General features: G+C 41.7%; 1 protein-coding gene and 1 long non-coding RNA gene across 4 annotated transcripts in view; one reads left to right on the forward strand and one right to left on the reverse strand.

Annotated features, from left to right (window-relative positions):
• The window catches only part of LOC149260328 (uncharacterized), a 184,325-nt gene that overhangs the window by 63,966 nt on the left and 107,583 nt on the right, over nt 1-12,776 (forward strand). The window lies entirely within an intron of this gene.
• LOC149260329 (structural maintenance of chromosomes flexible hinge domain-containing protein GMI1-like) lies at nt 287-1,381 on the reverse strand. Its single transcript, XM_089434048.1, has one exon. The coding sequence runs from the start codon at nt 1,379-1,381 to the stop codon at nt 287-289; it is 1,095 nt and encodes a 364-aa protein (XP_089290174.1).

Here is a 12,776-nt window from a genome sequence, read left to right on the forward strand (position 1 = left end):
CGAATTGGAAGAAGTGGTATCTTCGTCATGATATGGAAGGAATTCGAATTGGAAGAAGTGGTATCTTCGTCATGGGACTTGTAATGTAGTGTTGCTGTCGTGGTGGGATTGTTGAATGGAATTCCTGGTGCGTTGTTGTAGACTCGAGCAGCCATGTAGTATTTTCCAGATGATTTTTCGTCCTTGGGGCTCTGTGTGGCGCACACTCCCAGTGCGCCGCGCTGGGTGAGTGCGCTGCGTCAGTGCAAAAATGCACTGTGGAGGAGCGCCCAATGCGCCGCACGGCCTATGTGCACCGCGAAGACTCATAACATAGTCTTAGTCTCAAAAAAATCACCAGTTTTTCCCTCTCTCCATGAAACTTGCAGACAATTGCGAGCATATTCTCCTTTCCCACATACTCAGATAGTACTCGACTGATGGCATCATCCTCTACTTTCCCTAACAAGGCAACAACTCCAACCACGTCCTGTATGATAGGGAGTTTTCTTGATTGAACATTCACCCTACTTAAGTGAAGCCAGAGGGAAGCTGCAGTGATTCCCTGTCTATTGATTTCTTCTAAAGTATCTTCAACACTGTGTGAATATGGATTTGAATTTTCCTTCCCATCACTTTTTGAAGAAAAGGTACATTTGTTGAGCTCTCTTTCCAAGTCACTCAGAGAACTATTCACTTCACTTAAATTGGTTTCTAATTTCCTCAATTCATCCTCACGCTTTTTAACTTTGGTCCCAAGTTGCTTCAAATCATTCTCCCATTTCGTCATCTCACTCATAAAAGTCTCAATGTACAATCTAACTTCATTCACCATAGTTTGATTACTTATTTGTGATTGACTTGCTGTGCTCTCATCGTAAGCATGACAGATTGCTCCATCATTGAAAGTTTGATCCAGAACACTAACAATCTCCAGCCGTGGATTTGGAAGAATATCAACCTTAATATGCACAAAGAGCTCGGTATGCCAGGAATGGAAAGCTTTAAATTGCAACAGTCTAATGTCTTCTGGAAGCATAATTTTGGGCACCGTACACTTTCCCTGACTGAATTTGTATTGAACAGAACTCAGAGTATACAAATCAACTGTCAACGTATGCTGGAAACCATCCATTTTGGAATCAAGATTCCCTTCGTCGTCAAAGATTCCAAACACAACATTCTTTAGAATAGAACCAGCATAAGAACGCTCTGGAATCGTGGATACAACTTTGAGCTCCCTTGATAGAAGGTCAAACTCTTTGTTAAGCAACATTTTTGTATCTGAGGACACACGAATGCAACCTCCAGCAGCAGAGATTTCTTTACTCTGCCCTATGGCAATCAATACTGGATCTGCAAAATAGTAGAGGATGCCCAGGAGTATTGCAGTTCCAGTCATTATTATCATGGACCTCTGGCAGATGACTCCGAGCATGCTGTACTATTTAGCACCGTAAGCTTGCCCACACACAGTCTGGACTGCTGTTGCCATTCCAAGCATAATTCCATAGGCCAATCCTTGAATGGCCACACTAGCTATGGATGCTCCTGCAAGCTGCAACTCTCCAAGATGATCAGCAAACATTTGAGATATGGCAGAGGGCATAAAATTAAAAACACTAACTATTATAGAAGGGGCAGAGAGAATCCATAGTTTCTTGGATTCAATAATGGCAGCTTGAGCAACTCTGGACCAGGAAATATGTTCTTGAGATAACACTGATTCTATGAAGGCCGACTCCTCCTCAGACTTCTGCTGACTCTTGATATCCTCATGTTGAATCAATGGGTCCACAAGATGATCAGCCCCATTGTGCTCCATGGCAAAATCCCAAATTAGTTTACAGGGCACAAATCGCAGTAGGATGTTTACTTTACAGGGCCTGAATCATAATTTCACTGCTGTTCCTCCTGTTTACATAGACTGATGGAGCTATTGAACCTAGCAAGATGACCAGGGCCTGTATTCGAAGTACTCCATGATGGAAGACTTTAAAATGCAAATTTATTACAAAAACAAATTTGTCGATTTCTGTTTTGGAGAAGGATCATTTTCGAGCATTACTGATGATGAAACTTTTGAAGTAAGAGACTTATTCAACCTCCCTCTGGCCTGCAAGCGTTATTTCACACTTCTGGAGACAAAACCCTGGACTCAAGAATTAAAATGACTCTTTTTGACCAAAATTGCATTTGATGACTACGAATGACGAGAAATGAACCTTGGTGAATTAGACTCTGACAGAGGACTGACAAGACTGAGTCTAACACTCTGTATTCATGCCCTCATCCCCCATATCTCTAGCCTACACTCTGCATCCCCCCTCATTTTCTCTACCACCCCCAAATCCTTTCCGGAGGCGCCCCCATCTACGAGATCCTCTGACTTTGATAAATGGTCTCTATCCCACAGCTACTTGCTTCGAGCCCTCTCACGATCACAACCTCCCGACTCTATTGGCATTGGCTTAGTATCTCCCTCCATCCCCCCAAATCCTCCTAGAGGACGACCTCCCTCCCTTTGCAAAGTCAAGTTGTAGGCAGGGGAGAGATTGCTTTAGGCCGACAACTTACTATTGACCAGGTTCTTAGAGCAAAGAACACCCCAGAGTCATCTCCCCCATGAATATGCTATCCTTTAATTGTAGAGGGTTAGCTAGCCTTGAGAAAAAACTAGCTTTCCATAGACTTCTTAGGACTGATCAGGTTGATGTCATATTCCTTCAAGAAACCCTGGGTCTTGCAGAAGTCATATCTCACCTGCTAGAATCCATGCTACCTGGATGGTCATTTCAATCTCTTGATGTCAATGGTCGCTCGGGAGGCATTGCATTGGGGTTCAATAATAAGACTATCAAACTATGTAGCATATGGGGTGGCAATGGAATCATTGGGGTGGACATTTTCTCATCTAAACTTGGCTCCGACATTATACTTATTAATGTATACGGGCCATGTCAAAATCGTGGGGTTTTTTGGGAGCATTTACTAAACACCAACCCTCTACAAAAAGATAATATAATCCTTGGAGGAGACTTAAATTTTTCTATTGGATTCTTGGAGTCATGGGGACACCATGCCCAAATTGACCCCCTATCTGCTTTCTTTGAGAACATCCTGGAGAATCACAGCCTTATAGATATTCCATATGCAAAAATACAACCTACGTGGAGGAACAAAATAATTGGAGAGGACAAACTTGCTAGAAGGCTAGATCGCTTTCTCATCAAGGATCGACTACTGGGTAAGGGCCATAACTACAGGTAGTGGGTTGGATCAGGGGGTATATCAGATCATTTGCCGATATACCTTGAAATAAGAGGTGGATTGAATAAACCCAAACCCCTTTCAAGTTCAACTCTACATGGTTGAAAGATGCTTCCTATATTCAAATGGTATTTGATTACTTGAAGACCCACCCTCTTACTGCTGGTGGGAATATAGCAGAAGGTTTTCCTCATAACCTAAAGGAGTTGAAGAGACTATCAAAAATCTGGGCACATAACAAGAGAGAACTGGATGATCAAACGCTAAGGGACAGTGAAACAAAGATTGTTGCCTTGGAAGATGAGCATGGGAAGGGGTTTACTACTACTAAACAGAAGGAGAAGCTCACTACCTTAATAGTAGTAAATAAGTAAAGGACTGGGAAGAAACTTGGGGGCTGAGAAGTAGAGCGATATGGTTGCTTGAGGGAGACGATAACACAAAATTCTTTCACAAATATGCAAATGGCCGAAAAACTATCAACACCATTTGGCAACTGACAAATGAGTAAGGGATAAGAGTGAATACCTTCCAGCAATTAACGTCCCTGGCCACATCCCACTTCAAGTAGATCTACAAGGCACCTCCCAATGCCACTTTTGCTGAGGTCATCAGAGTGGCACAACTTTTTCCTCAGTTTGTGGACCAGGAGACCTCCTTGGATCTCAATAGGGAAGTCACAATGGGGGAACTTGAGGCTACCTTAAAATGGTTCAAGCGAGACAAAAGTCCAGGACTAGATGGCTGGTCGATTGAGTTCTACACTGCTTTCTTCGACATCCTTGGAGAAGACCTTTTCAAGGTCATTGAAGACTGCCAGACCACTGGAAAGATGTATGAGGCATTCAATTCCACCTTCATTTCCCTTATCCCCAAATCAGACAACCCCGTCTCCTTTGATGACTTCTGCCCCATCTCCCTATGCAATTGTATCTACAAAATCATTGCCAAAATTATAGCCAATCGTCTCCGTCCCATACTATCCGCTCACATATCCTCTGAACAATTTTCCTTTCTCCAAGATCGATAGATACATGAAGTTGTGGGAACAACACAAGAAGTGATGCACTCTATATAGTCGAAGAAGCTGAAAGGTATGATCCTCAAGGTAGACCTCTCAAAAGCCTTTGATCGGGCAAGTTGGTTATATATTAGAATGCTTCTTAAACATCTAGGATTTCCCTTTGAATTTATAAAATGGATCATCTGTTGTATAACAAATATATCTTTCAGTGTACTTGTAAATGGATAAAAAACACCTTTCTTTCATTCAGAAAGAGGACTCAGGTAGGGTTATCCTCTGTCTCCATTATTATTTTTGCTCATCATGGAAGGGCTTAGCCGACTTATTAAGGAAGAACATCGCAGGAGAATATACAAGGGTATCAGGATCACAGAAAGATGTATACTGACTCATTTACTCTTCGTGGATGATGTGTTGATTTTTCTCAATGGTGGTATTGGGGACCTGACTAATTTACAGAAAACCATAGCATTATTTCAAACTGCTACATCCATGGTCATCAACAATTCTAAATCCACCATTACAACCATAGGATGCACCCTTCATGAGATACAATATGCTTTCCATAGATTTCCAGTCACTCTTCTGCAGATGGAGGATGACCTTAGATACATAGGGTACAGACTAAAACCACATGGCTACAAGATTACAGACTAGACATGGCTAATCTCCAAGCTAGAAAAAAGGCTCAACATTTGGTATCATAAGTACCTCTCCAGAGCAGGGAGACTGGTACTCATCAAAGCTGTTCTTGAAGCCACCCCTGTATATTGGATGTCATTGGCATGGATCCCCCGTGGTATTCTCTCCAGAATACAAAACCTCTGTTGCAAATTCCTATGGAAAGGCAATCATTCAGGGAGAATCTTTGCCTGGGCCAAATGGGAATCACTTGCTCTCCCAAAGAAATGGGGAGGATGGGGAATTAAAAGGTTGGAGGAATTCTCTTCTGCACTAGCGGTCAAGCTAGGCTAGCAATTGATCACTACAAACAACCTATGGACAAAGGTGGCTTATACAAAATACATATCCCTCCTAAATATAATGGATTGGATCCGACATCCAAACTGGAATAAAATAGGGATCTCAATAATCTGGAAAGCTGTTTTAAACTCCATGCCTATTATCCGTGGAGGGCTCACATGGAGAATTCAATCTAGCACATCAGTCTGTATCGGATTAGACCCTTGGATAGGATGTGGTAACACCCACAGATTGACTCAAGATCTTTTTCAACACCTCAATAATTCGGGTATCACTCATATCAGCCACATTGCATACCTGGAGCATACCACCATATTTTATCAGGCTTGGAAATCTGCTCATAGCCTACACATTCCTTTGATTTGGCATCAACTTTGGGAGGACTATATAGCAGCACCGACAGAATCACACATCAGAATTGTGGAAGGGGATGATGAGCTTATTTGGGTGCATGCGAAAAATGGGGTATACTCCCCTAAGGAGGGATATCTCTACTTAGCTTATGTTCATAAACCCTAGGCTATTGCATTTTGGTGGAGAAACTTGTGGAAGTTAAAGGTGCCTCCCAGATCTAGATTATTCATGTGGACGGTTCTAAGAAATAAGGGTCCTACGGGAGACAACCTAATCAAATGAGATCAACATGGACCCACTTAGTGTTGCATTTGCAAAAGCAGTTCTAAATCGATAGATCATCTCTTTCTTACCTGCCCGGTCATAAAGGACCTCTAAAACTCTATCCTTTCGACAATCATTCCCCATTGCACATGGCAAGGCTTGACAGTAATGGAAGTTTGGACCACATGGTGGACCTCCACGACCCCATCTAAGGCTAGAAATCTCCCCCTCCTCATCTGCTGGGCGGTCTGGATTGCCCGTAACCGATGCATTTTTTAGGACACCATACCACATTGGCAAATTATGGCAGATTATGACTCAATTCTTGAAGATGATGATAACACCCCCTAGAAACATTGTACTTGAAGACATCAATCGAGAACATCCCTGGGCTTTTTTGATGGCTTAGTACAGGATACTGGTTGTGGGGGTGGAGCAATTCTATACCTATCTGATTCCCACCACTTCAAAGTCCAAATGGGCATGGGTAGGTGTTGGAAATAATACTGAGAGGGGGGGTGAATCAGTATTATCAGATCAATAAAACCTTTTCAATTTCATACTCAGAAACATATACGCGACTTCAGTTAAGTGAATCCGCGTGTACACGCGACTGTGTCTAAAGCAACTAGCGTATATGCAGATATCTTATGATTCAGTTAGTCTTATCTTCAGTAAATGCATCAGAACATTATTAAGCAATTTAACAGTAAACAGGTGCAGTATAACAGAACAGAACATCACACAAGAGCCACACACATGAACACCATGATATAAGGTGGAAACCCAATGTGGGTGAAAACCACCTGCTGCAATTCGTCTATTTCTTCTTTAATGAGAAACTTCTTTTACAATATACTGGTGCAGTCCTTTACCAGTATGCAGGCTACAACCTGCAGAGGGCTACAACCCTCTCTTTCGTTTTCCAACTACTTCTGGAAGGGAGCTACAACCCCCTCAGCTCTTGTACTAGCTGATCCATTTACTAGTACGTAGGTGCTGACCCTACAACCTTCAGGGACCACGTTTCATCAATTTTCAGACTGGATCCAAGAGTACAAAGCAAACATTACCGCAATACAATCATCAACTTATACTTGCATCATAATTCATTAAACAACCCAATACCGAATCACTGAAACCCTGTCATCAAGAACACAGAACCCAAACCAGAATCTAGAACTCTGCAACAACCACCAGAATCAGCAACAACCTGAAATATCAACCCTTATCATGCATACGCTACTTCACTGTACCAAAACCGCGTGTATACGCGCTTTCTCCAAAGGCAACCCGCGTGCATATCTAGAAATGATTACTTCTGCCTTTGCTGTCAGATCCGACCCTTGTCAAGCGTCCCGAACAGATAACCAGCAATACCAGATCCTCTCACTGCGTCAGACACCCACACACACTTACTCTTTGCCTAGTGATCTTCTCCTTATATAGCCTTAGGCCTTGTTCAATACCAAGAGCCAAAACCATAGAAACACAATACCATCAACTTCAAAACTAGGGATCGACACGCCCGTCGAGACACAATGGTCCGAAACCATAGGCACAACTTCCAAGGACTAACCGCCATGGACCAAAGGAGCTTTTCCACATACACGCGCTTTTTCTGAAGCCAACCTGCGTGTACACGTGACTTGGGCTTAACAAACCTGCGTGTATGAACTTCCTTGGCAAGCTGTACTAGGATCTGTCTTCTGAGTAAGTTGCCATCACCTGAACCAACTTCTGAGCATCTGTACCAACCTCTGAGTGAGTTGCCATCAAGGACAACACTAGAATCATAATGCCAACAATCTCCCCCTTTGGACTTGATGGCAACCACTACACCAAGTCACTCTCCCCCTTTGACATCAAGGGCAAAGGGCGGACCAAGATATTCTCTTCTTTGGTATACCTTCTGCTGTCCATACTCCCCCTGAGTACTTGCTGAAATCTCCAACTATGCTCCCCCTTTGTGTATGCCAAAGTGTACCAATCTATCCATCCTGCGCTTGCTGAATTGTGCTGTTCATGCTCCCCTTGACTGTAGGCAAGATCTGCAAAAGATGTTCTTCAAGAAGAACAAGGACTTATACATCATAGAAGACCTTCCTATCACCAAAAGACTCAACATACATTCATCATTCATCCCAGGCATAGTGGGGAAACCAACATAGGCCGTTACATGACCTTGACACCATAAAAGAGATATTACAAGAGATACATGACATAGAGACGAAATATCTAGACCAAGACTTATGAAAGCCACCAACAGCATCATGATATAAGCATCAGCCTGCAATACCATTCCTAAACAGTAAGATGTATCATTTAGCTTCATAGACTTTATCAACAACTTCTAACCATAATGCCAACAATGCATTATTTGAAGAATATTCTCCCCCTGAGTGTGAGCCAACCATGTCTGAACCATTTCCTGAGTCTGTTCTGCTCCCCCTGAGCCTGAGCCAACCATGACTGAACCTGGGTCTGTTCTGCTGCCCTTTCTCCATATACGCGACTTTGCAGCCTGTAACTCGCGTATATACGCGACTTGTCTTCATTATCTCAGCGTATGCAGGATGGAATACTGAATCTCATCACTTTCAGATTCCCCTGTGTCTGTTATGTCAGCTGACTGAGTTGTCCCACACCTTTCTGTCTCTGTCTTCTTCAATTCCTGCAACTGTGATGATGTATGGTCCCCTTGTCTTGAATTTTGAAATCTGCTTCTGCATTCCCTTGCTTTATGCCCATAGTTGTTGCATGTATAACACCTTATATTTTTCATGTTCCTTCTATCACAATCAATTGCTTTGTGTCCATATGCATTGCAGGCAAAGCAATACCCTCTGAAATACTTGGGATGCGATGATCTTTCTTGAACCATTCTACTTCTGCATCTGGCTGCAACATGTCCAAAATTATGACATACATAACATTCAACATTATTCAGCGGAGGAAATAATCGTCTATCACGTCCATAGTTAGGAGTAAAGGATCTTCCTTGAGGAATTTCTTTCCTTGGTTGTTCCTTGAGCATTTCAGATTTCTCATTAGAGTTTCTTGCCTCACCTTGTGAACTAGATTCACCTTCACCATATTCATGAAAACCAAGACCAGTCTTGATAGCAGGAGATCTTTGACTATTAAGAATATCATCCAAGACTTTAGAACTATCTTGAAATCGTAAGAGCTTATCCTTTTCTTCTAGTTTACCTTTCAAGATATTTACCTCAACCTGATGTTGTTCTTCCTTTTTCAGATACTGCTTCCTTAGGTCTTCTTCAACTTTTCTCCCTTCTTCCACTTGTCGCTTTAGTTTGATCACTTCATGTTCTTGATCTTCAAGATCTTCTTTTAGAGAGAGGATCTTTGATTCAAGTCTCTGAATAGTTGTGCTCTGATCTTTTGCTATATCCTGCAATCTCTCCCTTACCCTGGTTTCTGTTTCCAATAGTTCTTTTAATTTGGCAGCTTCTTCAGTTTCTGCATTCTTCTCTTCATGTGCCATAAGACTTTTAATATCCTCGCTATTATTGGATGAAGCATTCTTCTTCTTGTGCGCCATGAGACTTCTAATATCTTCACTATCATTTAATGAACTTTTAATATGGGAATAATAGCTTCTACCATCTTCTTCATATATCCTTTCTTTGTTATGAGGACATCTAGCAGCATAGTGACCAACTCTACCACATAGAAAACATTTGAAAGGCAGCTTATCTTTGAACCGTCCAGTTCCCCGTTCAAGATTCTTGACAAAATTTACCTCATCTTCTTCCTCTGACACTTCGAATGCGGCCTCTGGTGGTACCTCTTGTCGCATTTCAAAAGCAGTTAAGATCCCGTGAAGCTGTGACATGGTAATTTTCCGCACATTCTCCTTTTCTTCTATGGCAGATACTTTAGAATCAAATTTAGTAGACAGAGATCTCAAAACCTTTTGAACTAAGACAACTTCCTCAAATTCTTCACCCAGATCCCTCATACAATTCACAATCTCATCCATACGTAGGAAGTAATTAGCTACGCTTTCATTACTTCGCATCTTAAGAGTTTCATACCGGATTCTGAGAGTTTGAAGCTTCGCTATTTTTACCTGATCATCTCCTTCGTAGCTTGTAACGATTTTGTCCCATATTTCCTTAGCTGATTTGAGATGCATGATCTTCATAAATTCTGATTGAGTCAAAGTACTCAATAGGACATTAACTACTTTGGCATTGAGCTCATATTGCTTTTTCTCTGCTGGATCTGTAGGAGTTGCTGATGGGAATTTGTATCCTCCTTCTACGAGTCCCCAAACTTCTGCTCCAAGAGACTGTAGATATGCAGTGGTTCTTATCTTCCAGTGAGTAAAATTGTTCCCGTCAAAGACTGGTGGCCTGATGTGTGCCTCTCTTTCTGGATTAGCCATTTTGATGGATCTTTTCCTTCAAGCGATCAAGCTTCCTCAGAAGGACTTGCTCCGATACCAATTGTTGGAAATAATACTGAGAGGGGGGGTGAATCAGTATTATCAGATCAATAAAACCTTTTCAATTTCATACTCAGAAACATATACGCGACTTCAGTTAAGTGAATCCGCGTGTACACGCGACTGTGTCTAAAGCAACTAGCGTATATGCAGATATCTTATGATTCAGTTAGTCTTATCTTCAGTAAATGCATCAGAACATTATTAAGCAATTTAACAGTAAACAGGTGCAGTATAACAGAACAGAACATCACACAAGAGCCACACACATGAACACCATGATATAAGGTGGAAACCCAATGTGGGTGAAAACCACCTGCTGCAATTCGTCTATTTCTTCTTTAATGAGAAACTTCTTTTACAATATACTGGTGCAGTCCTTTACCAGTATGCAGGCTACAACCTGCAGAGGGCTACAACCCTCTCTTTCGTTTTCCAACTACTTCTGGAAGGGAGCTACAACCCCCTCAGCTCTTGTACTAGCTGATCCATTTACTAGTACGTAGGTGCTGACCCTACAACCTTCAGGGACCACGTTTCATCAATTTTCAGACTGGATCCAAGAGTACAAAGCAAACATTACCGCAATACAATCATCAACTTATACTTGCATCATAATTCATTAAACAACCCAATACCGAATCACTGAAACCCTGTCATCAAGAACACAGAACCCAAACCAGAATCTAGAACTCTGCAACAACCACCAGAATCAGCAACAACCTGAAATATCAACCCTTATCATGCATACGCTACTTCACTGTACCAAAACCGCGTGTATACGCGCTTTCTCCAAAGGCAACCCGCGTGCATATCTAGAAATGATTACTTCTGCCTTTGCTGTCAGATCCGACCCTTGTCAAGCGTCCCGAACAGATAACCAGCAATACCAGATCCTCTCACTGCGTCAGACACCCACACACACTTACTCTTTGCCTAGTGATCTTCTCCTTATATAGCCTTAGGCCTTGTTCAATACCAAGAGCCAAAACCATAGAAACACAATACCATCAACTTCAAAACTAGGGATCGACACGCCCGTCGAGACACAATGGTCCGAAACCATAGGCACAACTTCCAAGGACTAACCGCCATGGACCAAAGGAGCTTTTCCACATACACGCGCTTTTTCTGAAGCCAACCTGCGTGTACACGTGACTTGGGCTTAACAAACCTGCGTGTATGAACTTCCTTGGCAAGCTGTACTAGGATCTGTCTTCTGAGTAAGTTGCCATCACCTGAACCAACTTCTGAGCATCTGTACCAACCTCTGAGTGAGTTGCCATCAAGGACAACACTAGAATCATAATGCCAACAGTAGGGTCACCAACAACTATGTAGAGCTTATCACTCTCAAATATCTCATTCAATTCGCTTTGGAAAAGCATTGCAGGAATATTCAAATTTTCGGGGACTCAAAAATTGTCTCCAATTGGATCAACAAAACATCAAATTGTTCTGCTTACTCTCTGAGACCTATACTAGACGAGGCGCACATACTCATTACACATTTTGATCTCTTTGTTTTCTGTCATATCTACAAGGAACACAACCAGTCTGCCGACCAGTTATCCAAGGACGCTGTGATCCGAACTCGTGTCACATGATTGATACAAGAGCAAAGGAACAATGCCCATTACCAGTTTTACCACCCTCCATACATGGATTATATAGATTAACTGGCTCAGCAGGAGCCTGCTTTTTTTGCACATGTTTATAGTATTATGTTTTAAATTATCAGATGTATATAAATGACTGACATATTTACTCCCTGTGTGGAGATTTTTTATTATCTTTATTATGAACAATACTGAAGACAGAGCCTCTTTGCGTGGAGTGCACTGAGCTATTTTGATACACTCATACTTGATAGGCATTCAGCCTCACATACAACATATGCAATACGCATTTACAATATGTAATTTTCCTGTACTAATGAAAATTATGATTTTTCCAAAAGGGGAAAAAAGAAACCCATGCCTTAACAACAATAATAAGAAATTCATTTTTCTCTTTTCATTAAATACATAAAATCATGATTACATGTCATTATGAAGACCGAACCTGGTTACATATTTCAACACTGCCTCTTAACTATTTCAACACTGCCTCTTAACTAGGGATGTATTCATAATCCATGCAAGGTACTTGGACATTCTCAATCTGAAGAATTATCATAAGAAGAGTCAGATTGGTAACCCATCTGTATAACATCATATCATCCAACATTGTAACATAGGAAGGCCTTGACTAACAACTCTTATCTCTCCACAAGATTAGAGCACAATGCTGGTAAGACCAATGATTTATAGAAATCTTCATCATTGTCTCTCTAGGAGCATACGCTACCCGGGTGTTCACTGGTTATGTCCTTCAAAGGCTATTCTTATCTTGGATTCCCAATCCTCGAAGAATATTGGTCCTCTA

The sequence above is a fragment of the Pinus tabuliformis genome, chromosome 6, assembly GCF_031772625.1.
Source record: "Pinus tabuliformis cultivar Carrire ecotype Pingquan chromosome 6, CPIR1, whole genome shotgun sequence".
In the NCBI taxonomy this organism is placed as follows: domain Eukaryota; kingdom Viridiplantae; phylum Streptophyta; class Pinopsida; order Pinales; family Pinaceae; genus Pinus; species Pinus tabuliformis.